At 54.4% G+C, this 26,062-nt stretch overlaps 4 protein-coding genes across 4 annotated transcripts; all 4 read right to left on the bottom strand.

The window, feature by feature from the left end:
- Nucleotides 1–1,407: 1,407 nt before the first annotated feature.
- Nucleotides 1,408–6,184, bottom strand: CONPUDRAFT_149615 (uncharacterized protein; the record flags this gene model as incomplete). The annotated part of the gene is made up of 7 exons (XM_007766263.1): nt 1,408–1,469; nt 1,520–1,683; nt 1,762–1,897; nt 1,958–2,141; nt 5,044–5,115; nt 5,171–5,542; nt 5,603–6,184. 7 exons carry the CDS (start codon nt 6,182–6,184, stop codon nt 1,408–1,410), a joined length of 1,572 nt encoding a protein of 523 aa, XP_007764453.1.
- A 1,165-nt stretch (nt 6,185–7,349) lies between these two features.
- On the bottom strand, nt 7,350–8,809 carry CONPUDRAFT_162094 (uncharacterized protein). The gene is made up of 4 exons (XM_007766262.1): nt 8,364–8,809; nt 8,207–8,294; nt 7,970–8,149; nt 7,350–7,906 (listed from the first exon to the last, which is right to left on the bottom strand). Exons 1-4 carry the CDS (start codon nt 8,763–8,765, stop codon nt 7,614–7,616), a joined length of 963 nt encoding a protein of 320 aa, XP_007764452.1. The 5' UTR covers nt 8,766–8,809; the 3' UTR covers nt 7,350–7,613.
- A 1,320-nt stretch (nt 8,810–10,129) lies between these two features.
- On the bottom strand, nt 10,130–14,309 carry CONPUDRAFT_141631 (uncharacterized protein). The gene is made up of 8 exons (XM_007766261.1): nt 14,242–14,309; nt 13,116–14,172; nt 12,166–13,053; nt 11,512–12,105; nt 11,280–11,435; nt 10,776–10,937; nt 10,564–10,668; nt 10,130–10,458 (listed from the first exon to the last, which is right to left on the bottom strand). The coding sequence occupies exons 2-8, from the start codon at nt 14,097–14,099 to the stop codon at nt 10,171–10,173; spliced, it is 3,177 nt and encodes a 1,058-aa protein (XP_007764451.1). The 5' UTR covers nt 14,100–14,172; nt 14,242–14,309; the 3' UTR covers nt 10,130–10,170.
- Nucleotides 14,310–14,458: 149 nt separating this feature from the next.
- CONPUDRAFT_134664 (WD40 repeat-like protein) lies at nt 14,459–17,907 on the bottom strand. The gene is made up of 3 exons (XM_007766260.1): nt 16,450–17,907; nt 16,211–16,388; nt 14,459–16,150 (listed from the first exon to the last, which is right to left on the bottom strand). Exons 1-3 carry the CDS (start codon nt 17,782–17,784, stop codon nt 14,973–14,975), a joined length of 2,691 nt encoding a protein of 896 aa, XP_007764450.1. The 5' UTR covers nt 17,785–17,907; the 3' UTR covers nt 14,459–14,972.
- Between the last annotated feature and the right edge of the window lie 8,155 nt (nt 17,908–26,062).

Raw genomic sequence — 26,062 nt, 5'->3', positions numbered from 1 at the left:
CAGTTCCTCCTCGAGGCAGTTATTGCAGACGCGAGCAACACCACACTTGCAGCATCGCGCCGTGTTGGTGCACCCCCATTCGACCCTATCGGGGTCGGTGCAGTACCGCTCGCCGCAGCGCTGGCATGGCGAGAGATATCGCACGCCCTCACATTCGTGGCACACCCTCCCGAAGCCGCAGACGCAGTGCGAGAACTCCCCCGGCGAGCACTCTTCGCAGACGTATTGATGACACAACGGCCGATCGCGCTTCCACTTGCCGATCCACTTGATCGTCGCAAACGTAGGCGGCTCGCTCCAGCAACACCTATTGCCGCAGCTGCGATTCACAACAACTCTGGGGCCGCCCTGGGGAGCCCTGCACTGGATGCATAGCCAGGGGCGCATCGCATGCACACGCCGTGCTGGCTGGTCCAAGGTCCGCGGCTGCGACATGTCCGGGACGGGTCTTCCAACGCACCAGTAGAAGAACTCGTTGCACGGTAGCATCTGCTGGCAACGAATGCACTGTGCCTGCTCGGGCGAGGTGCGGTCTACGTCAGACCAGCACGCCCGGCACCATATGTCCTTCCCGTCGCGAAACACGACCGGCACACCGCGGCTGTAGGTGCATCCTCCAGCAGACCCGACGGCGCAGGACGCCGTTCTGCAATAGGTGCACTCGAGGAGATCACCGCCGCAGCCGCATTTGGCGGAGTTCTTCTGGTCTTCCGATACGTGCGTGAACTGCGATACGTAGTTCGTCGTCTTGACAGCCTATCGAATGACAAACGCCGATGGACGGTTAACGCTGAAGACGCTGAGGCGCAGTCTTGTGAAGACATACCTGTCGCTCGCGGTCTATAGCTGTGGACATCTATCACGTTTGGCGGTCTAAGCTAGTGGAGGAGTGTCGAATGTACCGAGAGAGACGACACGCTCCCGAGGATGCAGGATTCAGGGCAGATGTTTGCCGTATCTTGCCATCCGGCTAGCAGCGATCCCTATATATCTGTCTGTAGGCGCCTGTGGGGTCAGGTATTTTCCGTGACAGGCGACTCATCATGGAAGAAGACGTCGGTTTTGGGAGTCATTGTACTGTCGTCTGTATCGAGACAAAGAACAAAGGCTTGAGCAACCAGCATCTTCGAGACCTTGTTCATTGCAATTCATACCCCATGTTCTCAGTCCGTATATCCTCGGCTGGCATCAGCGGTTTGTATTCGCTATCCCGAGCATCGTGTTTTGTTTCTTCAGGGAGAACAAGACTATGGAGACGGTGACAGGGCCTCCCTCTGACTTCCTCTGTCTAAGGTACACACCTGAAGTCACAGGCCTTATCTTGTTATTCCTGGATGTCCTTAAGACACAAAAGCATATGATTGTTGTATGTTAGACTGTGCTCATTACGAATATCCGTGTAAGGCATTAAGCGCTAGACGTAGGTGCCGGCGACGAAGTCACAACGGTGCCGGACGGAGTTGCGATGGCTGCGCCAGCATGAGCTACCCAGCAGAGAATCAATTCAAACTACACGTACCCGAAGAGCAGAAAGAAGCCTGATACGACGACGCCGAGCTGTACCCCGCCGAGCCGCCACCGCCGCCGGGGTTGTTGAAACACCCGTCCGAGACGCACCGGCCTTCGGAGATGGCGAAGTTGCCGTTGGCGTTGATCTGGTTGCAGAGGCATGTGAAGTCGTTCCTGTTCGTTCACGTTCGTCAGTTGAATGTTAATGATAACGATCAGCCGCAAGAGTGGAACGGAAATGGAACGACGGACTCTGAGCACGCGTTGCCGTTGCTATCGTTTGCGTCGACGAGGCATCTCCGCACCCATGCACCCGGGTCGGAGCCGCATGTTGGGGAATCGCGTTTGAGGGAAGGTGCGGGGGTGATCTTCGGCGCTGGTGCTGTCGCTGCAGTCCGAAAGACAGTCAGGAGCCTGAATGCGTCGATGAAGCTACGGGTTGACTCACCAGAGACGGACGCGGCTAAGGCTGAGAAAGCGAGAACGAAGAGTGCTTTGGTGTACATGACGGATTCAACGGAGGGGTTGTCGCCAATCACAGACGCACGAAAGACGCTCTTATATGCGGTCGACAGGTGCCGTGTCGTGTGCTTGGCAGAGCTGGCTAGCTGAGGCTGAGGCTGTCCGTAACGCTGCTGTTGTGATCAGCCGGCCAGTAGTGACCGAGACATAACACTGCTTCTCCGGCGTGGAGCATTAGCGCGACCCATGATGTGTCCTTGAATGCGTGCATATGTGAGGTTGATGTGAGGTGTAGCCGTAAGTTGTGATGCCTAGTTTTCTTGCTAAGAACCTATTACATTTCCCAAGTAACATGCAAGTATCAGAATTGGGGGTAGTGGCCACTGACGACTCTCGGGGAGCGTGGAACGAAGTTTAGTGAGTTTCCTTGTCAAGTTTTTGATCGCAGCAATGTTGCAAGTGACGAGAGCATCCTGTTGACAATTGCTTGTAGTCGTGGGAATAAATTGGAGCACGTGGGAATAGCATTGACACGGGTGCAATACGCGCGGCCCAACAGTGAACGAGCAACACAAACCCTCAGCCTGTCTCTGGCGACGCGCTAATATTGTTGGTCTTATGCATAGCATGCCTCTAGCGATATAGTAGCCATATATTCGGTTAGTCAATGCCTTTACGACAATGCCTTTAATGTCAGTCTGACGTAGCTTGGCAGGCAGCCTGTCCAAGAAACCCCTTACACCATCAAGCATGTCCGAGATGCCGCGTAACTTGCCTGATTCACAATTTCACGTCGTGCCCCCGTTTTAAGCTTAGTTCTGGATTGACAGGGGGAAAAGGTGTCGCTATATAGTCTGGATTGCAATGCTCCGATGAGATCTACTGCCATTCTGGCATATAAGACAATCCTGTGCACCCTCAGCTGCGGACACACTGTTCACTTGGAAAGGCACGTCCGCTATCGATTCTTCGTTCTGGGCTCGCCTTGTCGTATTCATCGGCGACTCGACGTTGCGTGCTGATCACCGCCGTTCTTCCGATGTAGGATAACTACGAGCTTCAACGTATGTAAACTGTCTGCATCCCTCAGGTCCCCTTCGACGTCTGAACTTTCTTAGCGATGAAGAGAACGCGCTTGCGTGACAATGGTGCATCTTTATCCCAATTAACCAAGTCCATCTGCAACATTCTACAGTTTCATCGCGGATTTGCCTTCAGCCATGCGTTGGCTACTGCTGATAGTATCTTTCTCTACGTTATTGATTATATTTGGTATTAATTGTGCGGACCAGGCGCATCACCATCTCGCCACTAGGGCTGAACTCCTACGGGTTTTTGATAACGGGCCGTTGTAGCAAAATATTGCGCCCACAATGAAACAGCGCAAGTATAACCTATGCATATCCTGCAGACTTGTATTCCAACAGAGGTAATCCAAAACTCAAAATATGACGAGTGACGATTTCGAGTTGACAGAGCAGAGATACGAATACACGATTGACTCACAAAGTTACGTACTTGAACTATGAACATATACATCATTTCAGCGTACGACAGAGCCTGTAACCTCCAGCCAACCATGCTCAATCTTCACAAAACCACCACCCCAATTGTTACGGGTCAAGACCTCTGCACCGCACGGTTGGCACCGTTTGCAAACGAAGCCTACAGGGCCTCCCCCGAACTTTTGGCTGTGGTAATCCCGGTGGCACCATTCGCAGATGCGCGCATCACAGTGTATGCAAGCAAACAGTGCCTCGAAGCAATCGCCGCAATACGGATGGTAGCACTGTTTGCAGCGCCTGGTCAAGCGCAGCCCTGTACTTTCTTCTGGGTTCTCGGGTTCCTCTTCGATACAGTCATCACAGACACGAGGGATCTTGCATATATGACACCACTCTGTGTTCCTGCAATCTTCTTCGACATGACAGAATCGGACGCCGCATCCCAAGCAACCTTGGAGCGAGCCTTCGTCTACGCAGGCGTCGCATGCCCAGCTGCAACCACACGCGCAATGCTCTCCACCATTGGGAGAGCACTCGGAGCACACAAAGCCAGAAGATGCGTAGCCTGTGAAGTAGCGTGAGGTGGAGTCCGAATTGATGAATAGGAGTTTCATGAGGACAGGGTGATTGTACCAGCAACGGGACATGACGCAAGTCCTGAGGGGTAGAGGCCCGTTCTGAGTGCAGGTGTCGCACGGTCCTGGCGTAGGTGGATGACGACGGGGAGCGGGGGTTATGTTGTGGGGTACAGCAGGTAGCGGTATTCCGATACACCACTTGGAAAACTGCTCCGGTGGTCGCATCTCCTTGCACTGGGGACATTGAGAGGGGTCTGAAATATAGAACTGCTCGGACGAGCAAGCATGACATAACACTTTACTGGAAATTTCCCCGAGTTTAACTGCTGCTCGAGCGAATTCGGAACATTGGGGATCTTTGGAACCGCTGCATGATACTGTTTTACACCACTGACATTCAAGAAGTGGACTTGAGCATGCACAGCAAGTTGCTTTAACCTGAGAGGAGTTAGAAAGTCCGGTACGAGCTTTGTGTATCATGGTATTAGCCGCTGCTTCGGGCCACCACTTTTCACAAGACAAGACCTAGAGATAAGCTATCTGAGCACAAAAACAATGGTTGCTCACACGGATGCTTGAGTCGACTGTGTTTGCGTCCGATATTGCTTGATTAGGGATAACATGGTTCATGGATGGATCGTCTAGAATCTCGCAGGCACTGGGGCGATGAGTTGCGGTGATGCAGGTTGGAGGAGAAAGCTAAAGGACGAACACGCGGTATAGGCCAAACAGGGGCACGCCCAAATTAGAACAAGTTTCTAAACCAGAACTCATATGCAAGACGAGAGCATGACGTCATGATAAATTTCCTAGACATAACGCACTCCCTCGATGTTTCTCCTCCCTCAACGTCAGTTCAGATATGCGCACACATTGACGCCTTTAATCTAATTCTACATTATCAAATCTCGTTTGATATATGGATGTTAATTAGCGCTACCAATCCTCCTGCCCAGAGCAATATTCGCAATAGCGCCGCCCAGAATTACCTCTCGACGATGCAAGACACTCAAAACAAATCGGGGCATCGCAACCATGACCTTCGCATATCTGCTGACAGTCTGTGCAGGCATCCAGAATTGTGCCACATTCAGGGCACGGCTCGTATGCGCTTACAGAACACCGGTTGCAAAACTCTCTGTCGCAACGCGGGCACATGTACGTGATGGTCGTGAGCTCTTCCGAGTCGTCCAGGTCCTTGATAGGATGCTCATCATTCTCGTCGCGGCACTTGGAGCACATGTTGTCTGCTGCACCGCACTCCGTGCACTCGTCTCTTGATATGCAGCGGAAGTCGTCGCAGCAAGGAGATCCGCAGCGAGCACAGAAACGAGGGGCCTTTTTGGATATGCATGGGTCACAGTACGATTCGGATCCGCAGACACACGGTGTTCCGCCCTGAGGAATAGCATGTCCATCCTCTGGTAGAGAAACACGCTCGGTGAACGGAACGTCGCATGAAGAGCACTCCCAAGACACTGTGGCTTTCTGTGCCATACCGCCATCAGCAAGGCTTAGTTATGTGGATACCGAAACTAGAGCACTTACATCGTTATCCGGCTGAACTGCGACAGGCTGGTGAACTTGAAACTGATGCAGTTGATCTTGACGGGGCTGATCTTGACGGGGCTGGGTTTGACGGAGCTGATCCTGGCGCATTTTTTCTTGATGCAGTTGATCTTGACGGAGTTGCTCTTGACGCAGCTCGTGTTGGTGCAGCTGAGCCTGACGCGCCTGAGCGCTTGCCTCTTCCCATTTACGCCGGACCTCGCTAGAGAAGATCTGATGCAGCCCGAGCATATCCTCGTACACCGCACGCGACGCGTGGAACTGAACGTTGCGCAAGCGGTCGAAAACAAGCGCGGATACCAGATTGATCGTGAAGAAGAGCGGGCTCCCGCAACCATTGGGCTGCGGAAGCATGATGTTGGCCGTGACGTCTATCACTTGAGAGTGATCGTTGTTGGCCTGGTAGGATACGCATTGGTGCTTCCACCAGTGCGGCGGGGGAGGTTCATCGATCCCGAGATGCTGACTGAGACCCAGCGTGATGCGCTCGATGAAACCTGGCAGGGGGTGCTCGGGGGGCACGTCGTTGAGCAGTACTGTTGACCAAAGACGGTTTGACATCCTGAAGCTTCTAGTAAAGAACGTCGCTCAGATCAAAGGCCAAAGACGAGCGCAAAATGCCTACCGATGAGCCGCAAGAAGTTGGCGGTAGAGGCGGGTGGTAAGAGGTAATGGATCAGTGCTTAGACGATGGCGTCGCTTTTATACGCAGTGGGCGATATGATAGCACCCGAGTGCTAGACCAGACGTCAAAGCGAATTGATCGTCGCTTCAAAGTAGGCCTGATGAACAATACGCTTCGCTTGTTCTTTTCAGGGAGACATGTTCAGACGAGACGAGCCCTGCCCATGTAAACAAAAAACTCCAAACTTGAAGGGTCGTTGCTTGGTCACCGTGGCAGCCAAAGACTTGCCGGAAATCGTGACTGAGCTTGAGTGGGCTTGAGGTTCCGCAAGGCATTAAGGATTGGGATGATAGGTTCGTCGCCAGTCCTGGTGAGACAAAGACACTAAAGAACGGAGGTCTGAGGGTGGAAACCCCGTACTCGGGACGGGTCAATGATCATCAACGTGGCCGGTTAGAAGCAAGTGCCAATCTGTGCCAATCAAGCTCCGGAAAAACTCCGACAAAGGCATGTCTACTGAGCAAACGCAAACAACCTTGAAACACATCCTCTCCGAAAGCAGGCGAATCTCAGCACTAACAGCCCACACATTGAACTAACATTACCATTGGACGCAAGCACTGTAGATATACACCATGTAAAAACAACACAAACTACCGCGCAAGTTCATCGTCCCGCTCTGCATCGCAAGTACTGCCTCTCCACCACATCCGAAGCATCCATCTCGACATCAAACCAGCGTTCCCGGGGGGTCATTCCATAGAACAACCTTTCTGCTCATACGCCAGAGCTGCGCGTTCTCGCAACGCAGCTTCCTGACGACCACCTCGGGTGGTTGTGGTTTTGCCGCACCTCGACTCCCGAGGAACCTCATGTCTTCGGTTTTCAGGGGCATGGACGTTTCGATGGTTTTGTCCCGCACCTACAGGTTACTTGTCGATCCACTCGGAGTACGTGCGACGAGTGGTTTCCCCCTCGAAAGGATCATGCTGGGGGCTGACTGTGTGGCCTAAGACTCATATGCTGAGGGGCTTCGCGAGGTCGTACAAGAGATATTGGTGTAAGTTAGGGCCTCCGTGTATGATAGGCGGTACAGCTTGTAAACGAATGTGGAACGATATGAAAAAACGAGTTTGTACATTACTGGATTGATTAGTGCAGAAGAATCTCATCATTCTCGAGTAGTAACGTAAAACGAGCCCATGTGTGCACTAAGCCGCTATGTCATGCGTCCACCTATTGCCATAGAAACCGCCGTAGCATATCATAACACAACACAGCGCAAACGATGGCAATACATGGGCAAGACTCGAGGTGTCACTGTTTGCTTTTCCCTATGACCAAGCGCCAACAAACTTCACTCCTTCAAACTGCACCCTGCACCGTTCGCAGCTCGTGAGCTTCGATCATTCTGTCCACCACGTCCTCTAGTGACTGTGGCGCGGTCGACGAACCCCATGCAACCCCGCGTGAAACGCGGATCATGACCACGAGTGGCGCGATGATCTGCATCTCGCCGAGAATTAGGGCTGCCATATACTCGGCCGGATGGTTCAGGAGATACGTCGCCAGGAAGGGGATGGTGCAGATTGTTAAGGGAATGTATGACTCGATAAGTATGCTACCCATAGATGAGTAGTGGCTTGTGTCGGGTGACCCTGGTAAAGACGAGACATGGTTGTATAAGCGTGAAAGAGGGATGGAGATGAACAGACGCGTACCCCAGTTAGCTTTAAAGCGGCGCCTGTACAGAAAGAGACGGCCCGCTATGAAGGCGGTGATGTAGACATTGAGGCAGAAAGAGGATATAAACATGGTAGTGACAAGATACAAGTTGTAGGTATCATTGCCGGCCGTGACAGGGTGGTTACCAAAGACTATGAAAGCAAGAAACCCGAGAACTATGGCACGGGACTGCATTTAGTCAAATGAAGATCACACTGTATCTTGATACGTACTCGATGTTCCCAGATAGAGGATAACAGGTGCGGCTATCAGGTAGCGATAGAAATGTGACATTGACCAAACAACCTTGAACCGCCAGACCTGGCAAGAAAAACCGCCGTATATGCATCAGTATACATGAGGAGCAAGACGACACATTCGACCACGCACCATCATACCGTCCGAAAGCATGCAAATTATCCAAAAAGGGATATCCGCAACCATAGTGAACCCCCCCGGAGCGAGATTCTGCACGTACGGGCTCTCGAGCGAGGTTGACGCGTGAATTACGTACGTCTCAATGACGATTCCAGACATGCCCACAATCGCTGTCGTACCTGCTAACCAAAGTGTGCCGACGTATGCAAGAAGGAACACGAGATGTTTCCGCGAGCGGGATTGGCGAGTCTGGATGAGCGAATGCGCGCATAGGGCTGCCGCGGTGGACATGAACCCGTAGAACGCGCCGCCGATTGTCATTGAGCCTATGATTCGGAGGTTTGCTGTGAACGCCGCCTGCGCTCTTACTTGATCAGGGTCCGAGTCCGTCAGTGTGCTTGAAGCGGAGGCCATGTCCTAGGAACTGGCGACGAGGGGTTTGAGGGAGCGCGTTGCGGAGAGGGAAGAGAACAAGCAAGAGAAGGGCGAAGAGAAGAAGCATAGTCGTGCATGAGCTAGTGGGCGCTGGTTGATTCAATCTCGAATAAATTATAGTTTGAGCCGTATGTCGTGTGAACCCGTGAATAACTCAATGAATTAGCTCAACTTGTCGTGGCTGTGGTTTACTTCATACCGCGCCGCATCGGCCGCTGTCCATGTCATCAGGGTTACCTGTTTGTTGGTTTGTTGGTTAAGGATCCATCTCTTTTGCTCTGAAAACGTACCTTCAGAGTATCCCACCGGTTGCCAGGTTCATGCCATTTCATTTCCTCTCCCTGTCGTAGGTTTGATCACGCACCGTCCCACAACTGGTCGAAGTGAGGAAAAACTCAGTCCGGAATTACTATTCTTCCGTCCGAGTCGTCGGCTATATGCCATGCGGTCGTCGGAGTCGGTTCTCCATCATTTCCGGCCTTTCACTTGGGTTTGACTTCTTGACTTGCAATTATACTGGTACCAGCTCGCCGACGATAGGGAACCCTGTCCTCGCTTTCGCTGTCTGATATTTCTTCGCTTCTGCCGTTATTTACGTCTGACTACAGTAAGCTCCTGGCGCACGTAGGTAGCCAAACTGCTGCCTGCAATACTCGTTTGTTAGTTTCAAGTGGACGGTTACCGAAAACAATGAAAGCAAAGAAGCCGAGAACTGTCGGGTAGAAATGGGCCACTCAAGTGGTGTGCGATGTCTTGACACTCGCCTGAAACTCCCAATTAGATGACAATAGGCGCAGCCATGACCTACCTATGAAACTGCGAGGTCGACCAGCCCACTTTGAAGCGCCATAATCTAGTTATAAGACGACCGTCAAGCTTTAATACATGCCTGCCAAGGCAGGATGTTGTACTTGACCGGTTGACCACGCGCCATCATTCCATCTGAACGCATAATAATAAACCAGTACGCCACAGCCGCAACTGCCGTGTACCCTCCTAAGGCGGTATCCTGCTCGTTTGGATTGCTGAAGGTGCTTGACGCGCGTAGAACATACGTGTCGATGCAGGTTCCCGACATCCCTTTTCGTAGTAAGTAGTGTCAGTATAGGCAAGATCGCATTGCTTGTCGGGGCACCTCACCTTCATCCCCTGGACAAAAGGCGGTGCTGTCATTGCCGACGTAGACATTCAGAATCAAGTAAGTTATCAATGTTAATAACCCCCCCTGAAAACCCCGACAAAGGCATCCCTATGTCTAATGAGCAAACAGCTCCGAAAACATATCTGAAAGCAGGCCAAAACTCAGCACTGACAGCCTACTCATTGAATCAGCATTACCATTGGACTCAAGAACTGTAGAGATACACCATAGAGACAAATCAAACTACCGCCTCGAAACCGTCGACGTCCTCGGCCTCGACCGCGTCCCCCCACTAGCACTAGCGGCGGCGGCGGCGTTCTTCGGCTCCTCCCGCTTGCTATGCAGTCTGGCCTGCGCCTTACGCATGCGCACGACATCCCACACCCAGTCCCTGTACTCCATCTTCCCCACCGCAATCGCGTGCAGCCGCGCCTCCTCCGCCTCCGGGAGCAGGTCAACTGACGTGCGGTCGCCCGCGCGCCAGAGGTGCAGTTGTTGGACGGCTTCGCGTAGGAGGACGTCCGTGCAGTACTAACGCGTGTCAAAATGGCATTTAGTCAGCGGTGGACGAAGCGGGCGAGATGCAGCGGTCAATGTGTAAGCATGGGTAGAGAAAACGAGTGAAACAGCACGCACAGCGACTTTTTCGTGTCCAGCGAGACTCTCGTACTCCTCACACCCGAACGGCTTTCTGGATATGGCCTGCGAAGCTTCTGCAGTCGCATCGCCTCGCTCTTCGTCCTAATTAAAAATCCAAGGCGCAAGAGCACGATTATTATCAGCGAAACTGCATCATATCGCACAATCCCTGCCAAAGCCAACGCAGGGAAAATAAACCAGGAACGCACCGCATGACCAGCACCTTCTTTCACCACCGTCTTCGCCTCTACCTCTATCGGCACCTTATGCTGGGCTTCCGCCCCCGCTCGGCCCTGAGATAACGCATCGGCTTCAGTCTCCCTTTCGCGCGGAAGACCAGGTGCTCCCGACGGAACAGCCCCCACCTCGACCTGTGAACCGCGAAGCCGCAAGCATATGGTCAGCCACGCTCCATTGCCGCTTATGCTCTGATATCTGACGATTCAAGAAACACAGATAACGAGAATCACGAAAGAGACTCGGGAGCGCCCCGAGAGGCAGCGATACGCGGTATCTTTGGCCCGGGCCCGCAGCAGCCCTGGCCTCCTCGGGCTCGGCTTGGCTGGGAGTTTCTGACCAACGCAAGGGAGGTTACGCAGTACAGCGCTGCGCAAACCTTATCTCGGAACCCCGGGCAGCAAGCCAGCGAGGGAGGGACGATAGGGCAGAACCTTGCGTGGTCTTATCAAGCTAGAAAGAGAAGGACGACTGACCGTCTCGTAAGGATCGTTCTGGCTAGAAGTTTGACCGATAGCATTGCCTCCCTGCTGTGCTTCGCCATCGGGCTGGTGGGATGCATCGCTTGGTTTTGCGGAAGTTAATGCAGAAGAATCGGTACCGCCAATCGCAAGCGGGTGGTTGGTATCGGGCTGCGAAAACGCAAGATTGTGAGATACGAGGACACGAGAAGAAAGAAGACAGAAGGAGAATGGCGCGAACACATACACATGCCTCCCCGGTCCCTGGGCCTGGGGCCTCGACATGCCCATTCCCATTCGTCACGTCGACGTTTTCGCCTTCCTCTCCCACTTCTGGCCCTCGCCTATCAACATCCATCGGCACCACATCCACCCCCACCCCCTGTCCGCCCTCATTCTCCTCAACGTCCTCCCCAACCCCCGGCCTCCCCCGCGTCTCCCCCCTCAACACCCACTCGCTAATCAGCGCCCTCAGCTCCGCCACATCCGTCGTGCCCATCTCGCCACGCACGCCCGCGTCCTTCTGTATACCCGCGCGCGCCGCGCCGCCCTTCATGAACGCCCGGTGGCGCGCCAGCGCGGGCGCGTACGCCCCGCGCAGGGTCGCGAGCAACACGGGCTTCACGTACGCGAGCTGCGTGCGCAGCGGGAGGTCTGCGAACGCTTCTTTCGCGGGTGGAGGGAGGACGGGTGCGGGGCTGGGCGAGCGCGGGCGCTGTTGCGAGGGATCGGAAGAGGAGGGGGAGAAGGAGGAGAAAGGAGGGGGTTTAGCGCTGTCGTTCGCGTCGTCGTCGTCGTCGGGGCCGTCGACGTCTTTGACTTTGCTCGTCCACTCTCCGAGCTGTTTATTTATCGGTTCGTTGGAAATGATAGAAGCAAACCGTTAGCTTCCACACCTCACAATGACAGCACGCTTCACCTTGCAAGTCACGAACCCCTTCTCGTCATTCGTGAAGAACTTCTTCTTCGGCAGCGCCTTGCGTACCCCATCCATAAACTCGAGCTCATACATCCGCCCCTTCCTCCTCCCCTTCGCCTTCCCCTTCGCGCCGCCGGGCTCCCTCACTGGCTCCTGAATCCCAATGACCTTCGCAGGCCAATAGGCCTCGCACGTGCGCGGGTACCACGAGAGCACAAAGTCGCCAACGCGCACGCTCAGATAGTCCAAATCATCGTCGTCGTCATCGTCGCCAAAGTCCATGTCCACATCGTCGTCGTCGTCGTCGACATCCAGCAAATCGACAAACACCCGCTTCGACGTCCCCTTTGTCCCCTTCGTGACCTTGTCCTTGCCCGAAGAAGCAGGCGCATGCTTGCCGTTCCCATCACCATCAGCGAGATCACCGTCCTCGTCCAGATCCTCGTCCAGATCCGAGTCGAGGCGGAACGACGAGATAAACGCGGGCATCCCGTCCTTGTCCTGCTCCTCCGCCTCGACCATCTTGTCCACCGCGGCCTGCCAGGCCGACTTCGGGCGCTTCTTGGGGCGCGGCGGCGGCTCGTGTCCCGGTGAGCTGGACGTCGGGTCCGGTGGGCCGTCGTCGCCTTTCGTGGCGCCAGAGGTGTACCGGCAGGTGCTGTCTGTGAAGCTGAGCTCTCCGCTAGGCGTGCGCATCGGGCGTACGTTCGCGGGGGAGGGCGATTCGATGGGAAGGAGGCTGGAGGAAGAAGCGAGCGGGAAGGAGGAGGAGGGGGTGGTTGACGAGGATAAAGACGAGGATCCAGGAGTATTGTCACCGAAGAGGCGTACTTGGAGGGCACCGGACGTCTCTGAGCGCATGCGCGATACCTAGAGTACATAGTGTCCGTATGTCATTAATTAGTTAGCATAGAAAGGCAGTAGTCACGCACCCGAGCAGGCCACCACGTCACACTCTCGATGATCTGCACACTGACATCCCTCTGGCCCTTCCCGCTAGCACCGTCCCTTTCGCCGGCCGCCACCTTGCCGTTCTCACCGACGAGCACGAACACGAAGCTGCCGAGTTCTTCGGTATACGCGCTTCTCCCTTTATCCTTGCCCTTACCCTTTCCGTTTGTATGCGTATGCGTATGCACCATCTCTGCCAATGTCTTCGCCGACCCAGGCGGAGCCTTTGAAATAGTGTGGGGCCGTGTGAGCTTCCTCTTCGCGCCGTTCTTCGCAGACGGAGTCGACACCGCCTTCTTTGCGCTCGCAGAAGCAGAAGCAGACGCCTGAGAAAGCGACTTCATAAACGGCGGCGGGCTCGCATAGCCGGGGGAGATGGGGGACGTGGCGACGGCGGGCGAGCCAGAGACGGGAGTGAGAGGCGAGTCAGGCTCCGTCAGTGGCGAACCTTCGCCCTCGCCCTCGCCCTCGTTCTTGCTGGGCAGTGGCGCGCTCAGCGCGGCCGTGTCGAGCGGGCTCAGCTTCGGCTTCTCCACCCTGGCCTTCTTCGTCGCGTGCGCTTTTGGGGTAGAAGGCGACGGAGACGAAGAAAGGCTCGACGCAGGCTCGCGCGAGCGTGAGCGCGACCTTCTCCGCTTCTTCTGACTCTGCCCAGATCTCCCAGCGCGCTTCCCTACGGGCTTTGGCTTCGGCGTTGGCCTTGGCTTGCGGGTGGGCGATTGCTCCGCAGACGACGTGGACGTGACCTTGAGCGGCGAAGCGTGATACTTGTGCTTCCCGCCATACCGGACCTTGACGGATGGAGCGTGCCTCTCGCCGCCGCTGCCTCCAAACGAGTCATCCGAGCGCGCGCTGGGGCTGGAGCTGCCGGGGGAGCTGAGCTGGTCCGCGAAGCTGGCAGAGGCCTTTGTGGCCGCGCTGCGCCGGGGCATGAGACGGCCTGCGAGACTGGGCGAGCCGGACATGGTGCGATTCTTGGGACAAAGCTGGGGATGGTTGAGTTGACGGTTGAATGTAAACAGGCAAAGGGGATGGATGCTGATCACGTCCAGATGGAAATTGCGCGGTCAGCCGCATACATCGAGCCATTCCCAGCAAACCACTCACATTTGTCGTCCTCTTTCTTTCTCTTTCTCTCCTATATTGTTATGTTCCGTCAAGAAGGCAGGGAAGGTGGTGGTGTGTGTTGCTGACGGAAGAACATACCGTCCGCCGCGGAACTAGGGCGCGTCACACTAACACAGCCACAGACACGCGCGACACGCTCGAATGCTTTTTCCCACACTCCTTTGTCTTACTTCAAGACGCTCGCCTCATGCCGTCTAAACTTTCTCCTTGAAAAGTAAAAAACCCAGGCTACAGAATGGATGATAAAGGAATAACATATTAATCAAAAACAGATATTAATACTAGCCATCATAAAAATTCGTAATCTGAACCAACCATAAACACATATTCTACAGAGACCGTGTCCCATACAACCAACGCATCGCTTTAACAGCAAAATATAGAATACAATCTGATCTCATCTGGCCTGAATAACAGCTCAAGGAACCCCACGCCGTCGGCCCTGTCCCTGCTCAGCGCTCGATATCGGTATCATGGTACAGTACAGCTCGAGCGCAAAGAGTGGACCAACAAGAAAGAAAAAAATCAAGAAAGGAAGGGGTAGCGCCGGAAGCGGAACGGAATGGTCGAACGAAATGCACTTGAATGTGAACATGAACTCGATAGCGATGTGTGATGAATGCAATGCCAACAAAGAATAAAAAAGAATGAAAAAGAAACATAACACCCCTCCTCCCAAACCTCCACCACACAAAATTACACACCCACACCTACGGCCGCTTACTCCTATTCACAGGCCTCACCCTCGGCCTCGTCGGCGTCTCGTCGTTCGCAGGCAACCTCGCCGGCACACCATCCAGCGGCGGCCCCGTCGCACCCACACCCAGCCGCCGCCTCGGGTTCGAGTTCGAGTTCGATGACCCAGCGACAGCGTTCCCGCCACCGCCCAAGAGCACATGCTTGCCCCGCGTATGATGGCCAGGTGCGCGCGACGTCGTGTTAGTAGTCGATGCATTCGACGTCACACTCGACAGCGACGCGACCGACGCGTTCGTCGTCGCCGACACCGAAGCCGACGCAGACGGGCCCGCGGACTCGGACCGATCCGCGCTCGTATCGCGCTCCATCGGCTCGTCAGACTCGAGCGCGACTGTCGACGTGTCTTCCTGGCCCTCGGTCGTGCTCTCGTCCTGGTACCGATGTCGATGCTGATATACACGCTGTTGGCGTTGCTGGGGAGGCGCAGCATCGTCCTCAAACGACACCTCCGACGGCGCAACCTCCAGATCCTCATCCATCGCATCCACATCCGCCTGCTCCTCCGCCTCCTCATCGTCCTCTTCGAGCAGCTCCGTCCTCTCTCTTCCCTCCCTTCCCCCTACCCCCTCCTCCTCCCCCTCTTCTTCTTCCTCATCTTCATCCTCCTCCTCCTCCTCCTCCGTATCCTCATCATACACACCCCCAGGCGGCTCCCCAACCCAATCCTCGTCCCCCTCCACCCCAAAGTCCCACACATCCAACACCGTCTGCGGATTCCGATTACTCGCAGCAACACACCACCGCCCCTCAAACACAACCTGCCACACCCCCATCACCCCCGTCAACAAATCCCTAACCACGCTCCCGTCCCGGATATTCCACATCTTCAGCGTCCCGTCCGACCCGCTCAGCACCTTGAACTCGTCGTGCTGGAAACACGTGATCGCACCCGTGTGCGCCGCGAGCGTGTTCTTGAGCTCGCCCGTGTCCGGGTCCCAGATCCGCAGCGTCGAGTCCGCCGCCGCGGACACGAGAAAGTTCGGGCTGAGCCCCAGCAGGCCGACAAGCGACGTGTGCCCCGTGAGCGTGTGCTGGCACTGCCCCGTGCGCAGATTCCACACGCGCACGGTCCCGTCCATCGAGCCCGAGCAGGCCTGGTTCCGCGAGAGATCGAGTACGACGCTGTACACTGAGGGTTGTCGTTAACAAAGAAAAGTCGCGGATGTATGTTGTATGGGCGTAACCTTACCCTTTTGAGTGTGCCCGACGAGCACCCACTTGCACTCGCCCGTCACGATGTCCCATATCCGCACCGTGCAGTCATAGCTCCCCGACACCAATATCCGTCCCCGCGCAGCGAGCGCGCGAACCGCATGGTCGTGGCCCTCGAGATGCATAAGGTGATACGGGTTCTCGTCGACATCCTCCTGACACACCACTTAGTCACCGTCCTTACACCAAAACCAGTGCTCAAACGGCGCCACTCACCTCCGACGGATCCGCCTCCTGATCCTCCGCCGTAAAACACCTATACTCGGGATCACGCGGCCTTGGCAGCGCCCACACCCTCAACGAATGGTCCCTGCTCCCCGTCACAATCACCGAGCGCTTCGGCCACTTCTCCCTGCTCACCACCCCGTTCTCGCCCTCCACCTCGATCCACTCCGGCTTCACAATCGCCAGACACCGCACCGTGCTCGTGTGCCCCCCAAACACATGTGTACACTTGCCCGTCTCCAAATTCCATATCCGCACCGTCCGGTCCGTCGACCCGCTCACCAGCGTGTCCCGGCTCGCCGCCAGCGCCCACACCCCGCCCTCGTGCCCGTCGAGCGACTGCAGCAGCTCGCCCGTGAGCGGCGAGTACACGTGGATCGAGTGGTCGTCCGACGCGCTGATGATGCGCCCCCGCGAGAAGATCAGGCACGTCACCACGCTGCTCCCGTGCGCGGGGAACGAGCGGTGCGTCGGGTGCTCGTTCGTGATCCACCGCTTGTGCGTCAGGTGCCGGCTCTTGAACAAAGACTTGTACGGGTGCGGTAGTGGGAGGGAGGACGGTATCGGCGGCGGGTCGCGCGCCCGCCGCGCGTAGATGGAGCGCGCGAATGTGCGCTCGCTGTCACCGCCGAACCAGATCTTTGTGCTTTTCAGCAGATCGCGCCAGAGAACCGGGTCCGAGTCGATGATGGCGCGCCATGAGCGCGAGACGCGGGATGCGCGCGCGAGCGTCGAGTACGGGAGGAAGCCAAGGACTTGCGAGACGAGTTCTGGTGGAAGGATTGTGAGGAAGTCGCGTGCGAGGGTAGGGGTCAGCACCGAGTGCAGCGTGCGCAGTACGGGAAGCGGGGAGTGCCGCAGCAGCGTGAGCAATAAATGCGACTGCAGCTGCTGCGGAAGGCTGTTGAAGTGTGATAGGAGGGAAGGGAGGGTGAGGAGGGTGGTGAGCGAGAGATCGGGCTGTAATGGGGCGTGTGGCTGCGGGGAAGAAGCGCCGCTAGGGGGCGCGGATGGCCAGACGTTCTGGGGCGGCGGCGATCCATGCGGGGACGGCAGCGGGGACGGAGGCGCGGCGGCATTGACGGTGCTGATGGGCGGGAGATGTGTAGCGCGGGCCTTCTTGCGCGGGGGCGTGCTAGTGTCGTACTCGATGGTGGGTTCGACGCCTTCCATCATGCTATCGACGCCGACGCCATGGGAGCGCTTCCGGCCGTACCGCTCTACCGCCTCTGCGAGACCGACGGACTTGCTCGTCTCCCCGCCGGCCTCGTCGCGCCGGAGCATGCGCCAGCCGTCGCCGCTCGCGACCTCGTCCTCCTCCTGCATCTCATCTTCTCCGTCCTCTCCATCCTTGAAGGTAGCCCGTGAGCCGCCGGGGAATACGAGCTGAAAGTTACGGAGCGATTGTGGGAGATGTGCTTGGAGGAGGGGGTATGTCTTTGGATCCTTGGGCTCGGATGGTGGGGGGAGGGGCGGGAGCTGTATGGGCGCGTATGTGGTAGTCGTCGTGGTCGTGGTGACCACCCTGGGTAAGCATTGGGATGATTAATGACAAAGCATCATTGACAAAGCATATACAGGATATTGACTTACGTTGTAGTGTTGACTGATGGGGCCAAGACGAGAGAGGGACGGGGCTGGGCGGACATGGCGGATTGTTGGGTGAGCAGGACGGACGCGTCCTTGACAATGACTGCCACACTCAACGCACAAGCACACCCACCCGTTTCGGGCGCCGCTCAAATTCCCCACAGAGCGCTCCCTCGGGCCTCGGCTTGTCTTGAAAGCAATACAATCCCTTTCGTTCTTTGTACCTTGCTATCGTCTGCTTTATCACAGGCTATCTTCCTCCAAGCGTGCCGACTGAGGAATATCGTTATGGCTCGCCCTCCGAGAAACTCGTGTTCGCTTGTTTGTTGATGCCATAGGTGATGTCACCAGACATTCGCCGTCTGGAATAGCCCCGGTCCTAGCCCCGGTCATCCGCAGCAAACGCCATGGCACACCGAGGATAGGTACGCAGTATCGCATGACGCTCCAGGATGCCTGATCAGAGTCCAGCTGACGGATATCACAGCTTTCTGTGCGCCAACCTCGACGTCATACCAAGGCCCCTGTCTCCGATGATAAAGTGCCAGCTTAATGACTGTTTAATGGATTAGCTCGCTCGCTTGAGGTAGGAACATGTTATGATGATCGAGCTTCCTTCAACATCTTTTGTGCTATTTTTTCATCGACCCAGATCTGTCGCTATGGCCAGCAGCGCGTGCTTCGCGTGCCTTGCAACTCGTAGCGTGTTTGCACAGCCACTATCCCTTGCGTGAAGACCGTGCAAATGGATGTCTACTACCCGGGAGTGCGCAATCAATGGCAGGCGCTGGTACTTCAAGATTTATATTCATTTTATGTGAGCAGATCTTTACGTCTATGCAGAATTATCTGACCTCTTTGGAACAAGCTGTCTCCCTCGACATGTGTTGCCTGGGGACGGCGGTGCTGTAGCACGCCGAGTGCGACGGGAGCCGGATGCTCGCGAGCATGCACGGTTTTACCGCCTTGACTGGGAAACGTCTCAAGATCTCAACCATGCCTTTAACACGAGGCCGTACACTTGCTATGGCGATGCCAGGCTATGTGAGTACGCAGGGTCGCGTATGAGACGGCGGCGGCGGCGATGGCATTCGACTCTATGTGCGCCAACCTCGACGCCATCATCAAAGAGCAAGTCTAATGAACAAATAACACATTGATTCGCCAAACTCGCCTTTCGATGCGCTCGCTTGTACGAGGTCATCTAGGTAAGTATGATGATCGACTCACAAGTAAACGCCTACAATAACTTTTGTGTTACCTTCACCGACCAAGGTCTGTCGGTGGGGGTAGCGCGTACTCCGCGTGCTTGTTACTTTTTCGCGTGTCAACTCGGCCGCGATACCTTGCGTAAAGACCGCACAGATGGACAACTTCCGCCTGCGACTGGGCTATTGCCGGGGCGTATTCGTATTTTACGTCAAGATTTGTCTCATTTTTTTGTGAGCAGATTTTGGCTTGTTGCAGACAACTTCAGTTCAGAGTGTCTACTAGGGACGGCGGTGTTGTAGCATGTCGCGTATAACACGGACCAAGTGACTTTGAGCGTGGTTTTGCGTCTTCTCTGGGAAAGACCTCTCAAGCATGCCTCGAACACGAGGCTGCCCGGACATGCTCGCTATGGCAATGCATGGCTATGAGAGTATGCAGGGCCCCCCGTGACTGGGAGACGAGGGACAAGGAAACACCGTCAACAAAACAAGGAGCTGAATAGCCGTCCCAAAATCCAGGTCGACATTACCCTCGTTTCTCTTCTCTTCTCTTCCCTTCCTTTCTCCTCGCATAAGTTCTCAACGGATCAGGACACCGCCATGAGGCACACGAATTCATCAGTCTCAGCTGCGGGACACATTGACGCTCACGGGCCCCCTTCGCCGCGGTGATCTTGTCGAGCGGCGACTTGAATGAACCGCCATTTATTCCAGGGGGCCAGCAGACTGAGGGAATGGCCAAAGCGATCACCGTTCGAGCGCGGAGGACTTGGTTTTGGCAAAACCTCGCCGGCGCCGCCGGGTCGTTTCGGTGCGTGACTGGAAAAGGTGCTGTGTTGGTCATATAAGTGGTATGTGTTGTACCATATTCCACAGGACGGGATTTTGGACGCTTGCTTACTCAATGACTGCTTACTGAGCATTCGATCACTCAACGCATTCTGCCCGCACATGTGACGGTATGCTCACTCGGATTCCACCGACTCACCTCCCACCGTCATACATCACAGCGGGCTCCAGAGGTCCTATTCCTCGCGAGAGATTATCCCACTTGTACTCCACAATAATATAGCAATTAGCTGTTGGTATCTCGGCGGCGGCGGATGATGCAGAGGGGGCACATGGGCCGCGTCATCCGAGCTCAGTTCGCGTTTACTGTATGTCCAAGACCATGGAGCTTCTCTTGTGCCTTGTCTTATTGACACACCCATGATATGACCTCCAACCGCGGCGGTGCCATTTGTCGCTGTCCATTCCAGTCAAATTTGGGTAAGTCATATGGCGTATATTAATCATTAGGTTATTTTGGGTTATTAGCGTTTAATTCCGGCACGGCTTGTTTGACTTATTATGCATTTCCTGAACACGTAGATGAGCGTGTAATCAATGAGACTAGGTGATCGTTAGGTGATATAACCACTTTTCACCAAAATAAAATCAAAGTTGTCTTGAAAATGCCCCACCGTATGTAAGATGTGCGCTCGACTCGAGCAGCTTCTAGTATTTCTGGAAAGTCCGGCTCTTCTACCAGTATACAGTTCTTAAAGAACGAGCGGGAACACTTGTACATTTTTCTAACACCCAGATTCGTTTTCTTCGGGTTGAGTAGGACCTCCCCGTTTTTTCAGAACTGTCTCGGGTCTCTCGAATAATTAGCCATGGGTACTGAACTCTAGTGCGGGAATATTGCTCAATCGATACATCTCAAAGCTTCGATATAATCTCATGTCATGAGACTAACATCCTTAGATAGTGTGTGTGCACATGTTCGCGCCCTTCTTTTCTCTGGGATCAGACAGTAGTGTAAGCCTAACTCCTGAGGTCGACAGAAGAGGAACATCGAGTTCAGTCACATATTACCCACTGTCCTACTGCAAGCATCTTGTACCGTACTGCGTTCGCCGAGGACGCCGCAGTCTAGCTTAGAAGTTAGGTCACATATAGTACATGTCCTGAAGGCGCAAAGCGCTTATAATAATTTGGCGCTCACAAGGCGGCGACGGCATATTGTAAGGACTAGAAGAAGAAGCCAAAGAGCTCACGGAGTGGTCAAAAAACCAAGATCTTCTGTCCACATCTATCCTTCCATGAACAAGATATTCCGAGTGAAGCATGACCCGACGGCATGAGGCACTACTCTCTCGAGATCATCAACATCACCTCAGGCTGCGCCGTACCACGCGTTTGACGCTCACCCACGAAATCCTTCGCCGCGGTGATCTCTTCGACGGCGACTTGCGACTTGATTTATTCTAGCGGCCAAGAGAACAGAGGAGGGAGAGGTCAGAGCGATCACAGCACCGAGCGCTCCATGCGGTCAGAACGTACCGCATCCCCAGCAATCATTCAGTCCTCATCGCCGCTGTGGAGCACGATGAGCACGGCGAGCGAGTGTGTGTAAGTAATGGGGTTCATATCCGAGGTCGCCAGACGCCTCATGACGGTTACTTCCACCACCAAGTATTCTACTTTCACCCGTACTGAGAGGATATATAAAGATCGCATGGCACGTGTCCGCCTGACAATGCCTTAGAAACTTCGAACAAGGCCAGGCTCCTTGATGCGAACAGTGTCAGTGTGGACGTTACATAACAGAGTCGATACAGCACCGCTGTTCATCTCGAGGCAACATGTCCCCCCAGGACATTAAGAGCTTCATATCAAAAGCGCGTATGGACAGCATATTAACATCTCGCCAAGGCACCGAAGTGGAAGTGACGCGAAGCGAAGCGAACCGGCGGCGCCGAGCGCTTCAACAAGAACCAAGCCAGAACCAAAGTCGCCTTCCGATCAGCGACAGCGCCACCGGCCGGGCCGTTCCTCTCACCAGCTCTCATATCCTCAATTCCCGAGATGTTGTACAGATTGAACTCACGAGATCCCCCGAGCTCGCCCGCACGCCCGCGAATCTCTACGAGTATCGATTTGTGTTCAGTAAATCGCACACAGCGCTGTTTGATCGAGGGAATCGAGCCCGAAGCACACGGAAGCAGATCTAGAGACTAAATATACATCCCCGGGCGTGAAGCGCCTGGTAGTAACCATGCTAACGTGGTAGCAGCTCGGTGCTGTATCTAAGGCGGTGGAAATTCAATGTCGTACCTCAATAAACAATGATTACATGGTTCAGATGTGTTCATTGTATGTATCTAAGGGCTGCTTGTTGCTGTCTCGGAGATGGTAGACGTGGGGTGCATTGCTTTTAATTCAGTAGTCAACTGTACGCAGACGGTGCCTGAAATTGTCTTTTATGAAGTAATTTCTTTGCTCCTATGATCGTGTATGATAATCGTACGCAGCAGAAGAAGACGCGCGAAAGGGAAGAAAGTTCAAGGTTATCGATGTGATAGCTCGAGCATAGTACTACACAGACGACTACGGACCGGGAATTTCGTCCGAGGCATCGGCGGCGGTGACGCTTCTCGCGTGCATGTCCCCTTGCCAAAGGAACGGTGGAGAGTTGAGAAGTCCTTCCTCTACTGTAGTAGCTCCCGGGGACGCCTATCCCTGACACTGGTTTGAATAGTCTAAAATCATGCGCGCTTCCTCGCAGGAGTACAGTCAACTCCCTCTTAACCCATACCCCTTCAATCCCATACTCCCTGTTAACCCATGGGTTTTGCTACCCATCGTGTTTTGTCCCACCCAAATGGGTCCCGAAACCCATAATCCCCTGATACCACATACCCCATGGGTTTGAGGGTGAAAAAACCCATACATTCGGTACTTTTAGCAGTAATAACTATCCCCAAATGTCCCCAAAAGGCATACTTTTCAGGTCATTAGGGGAAAATTTGGTTGTGTTGTCAAAAAACTTTATGAAAGTGTACTAAAACCCATTGGAAGTGGCCAATATCACCGAGGTCTACTGTATTTTTGACGTGTTTTCTTCCATGTATTCGGCCAAGCATCCGAACTTGCGCCAAGAGGGGTTTGAAGCGGTATGTGATTGCACGGTACCTCGACAACTTATGAACGATCCAAGCACTCAAAATTGTGATGTTTTCCTGGTTGTCGACGCGTCAACTTCGGGCAGAGCTATCAAAGAGAATGTCAACATCAAAGATTGATAGTTGTGCTTCTTCTAAGGCTGCTCATCTACATGATCAGGTTACTATTGCCTTTTCCAAATATATTTATTTTCTCCGTATTTTCTACATCTATTTTTAGTACATTCTCCAAACCCATACTCCCCGTTAACCCATACCTGTGGGTGTCCACGAAGAGGTATGGGTTAAGAGGGAGTTGACTGTACGTTGTACCCGCTCGCGGGGTTAGTATCATCTGCCGTCCGCCGCGTGCCCACAACAACACTCTTGCACGCGGACGCGCGGCCTCCGAGAGCTTGCGCGAGCTTCTGCGATCGAGCGCAGCCACCCAGCCCTGCCCCACCCGATGATCCAGCACCGGAAAACGCAAAGCGTATAGCGCCGCAGCGCACTTACTGAGGCCCAAATTCGAATTCACCAACGGCGGGTGAACCCAGTGGGAGCCCAGAGCCCCACAGGGACGATAAGCTCGGCACAGCAGCAGCGGCCATGATACTGTATATCTTGCTTCGCACGCCCGTTGGGTGCCGTGCTCGGTATGATACGTATACGCCTGAGGACGGGTGCGGCGCGTGCTCAGGGACACTGTGCAAAGTCAAACTCCCCGAACGAGTAATGCAATTTCGGGGGGTGTTGCGCGGTGTCGCCTGGGGCCCTTTACGCTGGGTTGGGCACGCATGCACGCGTAAGAGAGGATTAGGTGCTTATGGTAGAGTACAGCGTGGGGTGTTTCATTCCGAACGTGCATAATCAGGGTGTCTGTGTCTATCGTAACTGGAGGTTTATGGGTTTCAAGTGAGATTGGGATTGAGGGGTCATATCCTAGAGCGGCGGTTCGTATTCGATTTCCTTTCTTTCTTTGTGTTGGCTGATAAGGTTGGGCGCGAGAAACGAATCAGTCGGTCTTAGTGAATTATCTCGAGGTCGAGATCTATTTGAGCCAACGGAGAGGAGTCTCGTCGCCGCTTGACGGACGGGGGCATTCAATCGCTTAGCAGCAGGGTGGCACGCCCTGTGGCTCATCTCCTTAGCATCGAGCGCGAAGTTCACCCTCAACGCCGCCTGCTCAGCAGCGACCGGCGGCAATCACCCAGGTGCGGTGCCTCGGAGGGATGGCGCGGTTCGATACTTCGCGTGTACATGCCGTTGCTACCCCTGCTCGTAGAAGTTTCAGTCAACGAGATTGGGGGGATCAAGAAGGGGTACGACGAGCCGTCAAAGTAGAGTTAGATCTATTAAAGCGCTTTTGGCGTACACGGGATGACATGATATCTGCGGGTGCAAGGGGCGCCGCCAAGGCATCAGAATACTCCACCGTTCGTGTAACCGCGAGTCCTCGATATATGCGGGGGTGTCGTAAGTCGATAGATGGATCTCGATGGAGAAGGGTGTTTCCGATCTTTATCAGAACTGGTCATGGCGCAAACGTTTGCTGAAGATGACGGTCTAACCATGTTTATTTATATTTTGAGATCGAGAGACATTCTGAAAGTTCGGAATCTCGACGTGGGAGATAATGGTCAGTTGTTATCAAACCAGATGATGAAGGAGGATAAACGCCGTTGGCGGAAAGCCAGACGTAACCTGACTGAACGCTGCATGCAAAGGCAAAGACAGAATTATGGCTGGACGTTATCGCAAGTAATGACGAGCTATAAGCTTGCAAGGGCCAATCCGCATGCAAACGATAGTCGCGAGAGCGTCATGGACGAGGTCAGGAACATTGCCACTCACAGTGACATAAGCATAGACCAGACTCCAAGTGATAACGTCAGTCCACACGGAGGTCCGTCAGACATAGCAAATTCATGGAGACGGCTAAGCGAGATATGAAGAAAGGTAGCCATGGGCTGCCCCTGCCTTGTGGGAGCGTGTCGAGTCGTTTCTGAAGCAGTCATGAGAACCATGGCGAATACCGTAGAATTTCGATCCCCGCGAATATTCAGTGGCCCTTCTGTGTCCGACGGTTGCCCAGCGCAGAGAATTTAGGTTTGTTCCAGGACAAGCGAAGACGACAGCTGGCCAAGGGAGCAGCTATAATTGTTTACTTATCGACGGGCAGACCACGCGTATGTGTCCTGATTACATGTCCTTATATGCGCGACCATGAGCTTCCACATGCAGAGATCAGCATTCGCAGTTCTAATAATAAAAGGAGGAAGTGAGCGGCGAGTCAGGCATGGGATAGGACAGGACCCCTGATAATCCCGCTATGGGCCTTATATACGTCCGGGCAAAAAAAAATACATTTGGGTCTGGAAATTTGGTGATTCCATTGCACTTTTAGCCCAGGAGGGCATATCGAAAGTCCGGACGAGGTCACCACAATTGAAGTGGCCAGCCGCCGAAGCAAAGCGACTGGGCTGCTAGGTCTACAAGAGCATTGCAGTATCAGCTTCGTTCAGTAGTTCATGACAAAGCCAGCTAACGCAAAATTTCGCTCTCGCCGTGTGCCATGATGCATTTCCCAAGCAATGGTGTTCTTTCAAGGGTGAAAAAGAGGCGGAGAAGAAACAACGGTTTTTCGAGGCCATATGCGATTTCTGGACATATTGTTGACATTCCACGAGTTCATATGCAAAGTCCTGACAAAATCGGCGGATTCTGGTCTATTTTAGTCTGGTCAAGGTCGGTACAAAATGGGGGTCGGTGCATATGGCCAGAGTCTTGGGTGTATTACCAGGGGTCCTGATAGGATGGGCGGGGGAGCGGGGTAGGAAACGAAAGTTCAGTCAGGTCAAGGAAGCAGAGGAG

Source organism: Coniophora puteana (genome assembly GCF_000271625.1).
Source record: "Coniophora puteana RWD-64-598 SS2 unplaced genomic scaffold CONPUscaffold_2, whole genome shotgun sequence".
Taxonomy (NCBI): Eukaryota; Fungi; Basidiomycota; class Agaricomycetes; order Boletales; family Coniophoraceae; genus Coniophora; species Coniophora puteana.
Note: the sequence above shows the minus strand (reverse complement) of the source record. Positions and strands in the feature narration are given on the sequence as shown.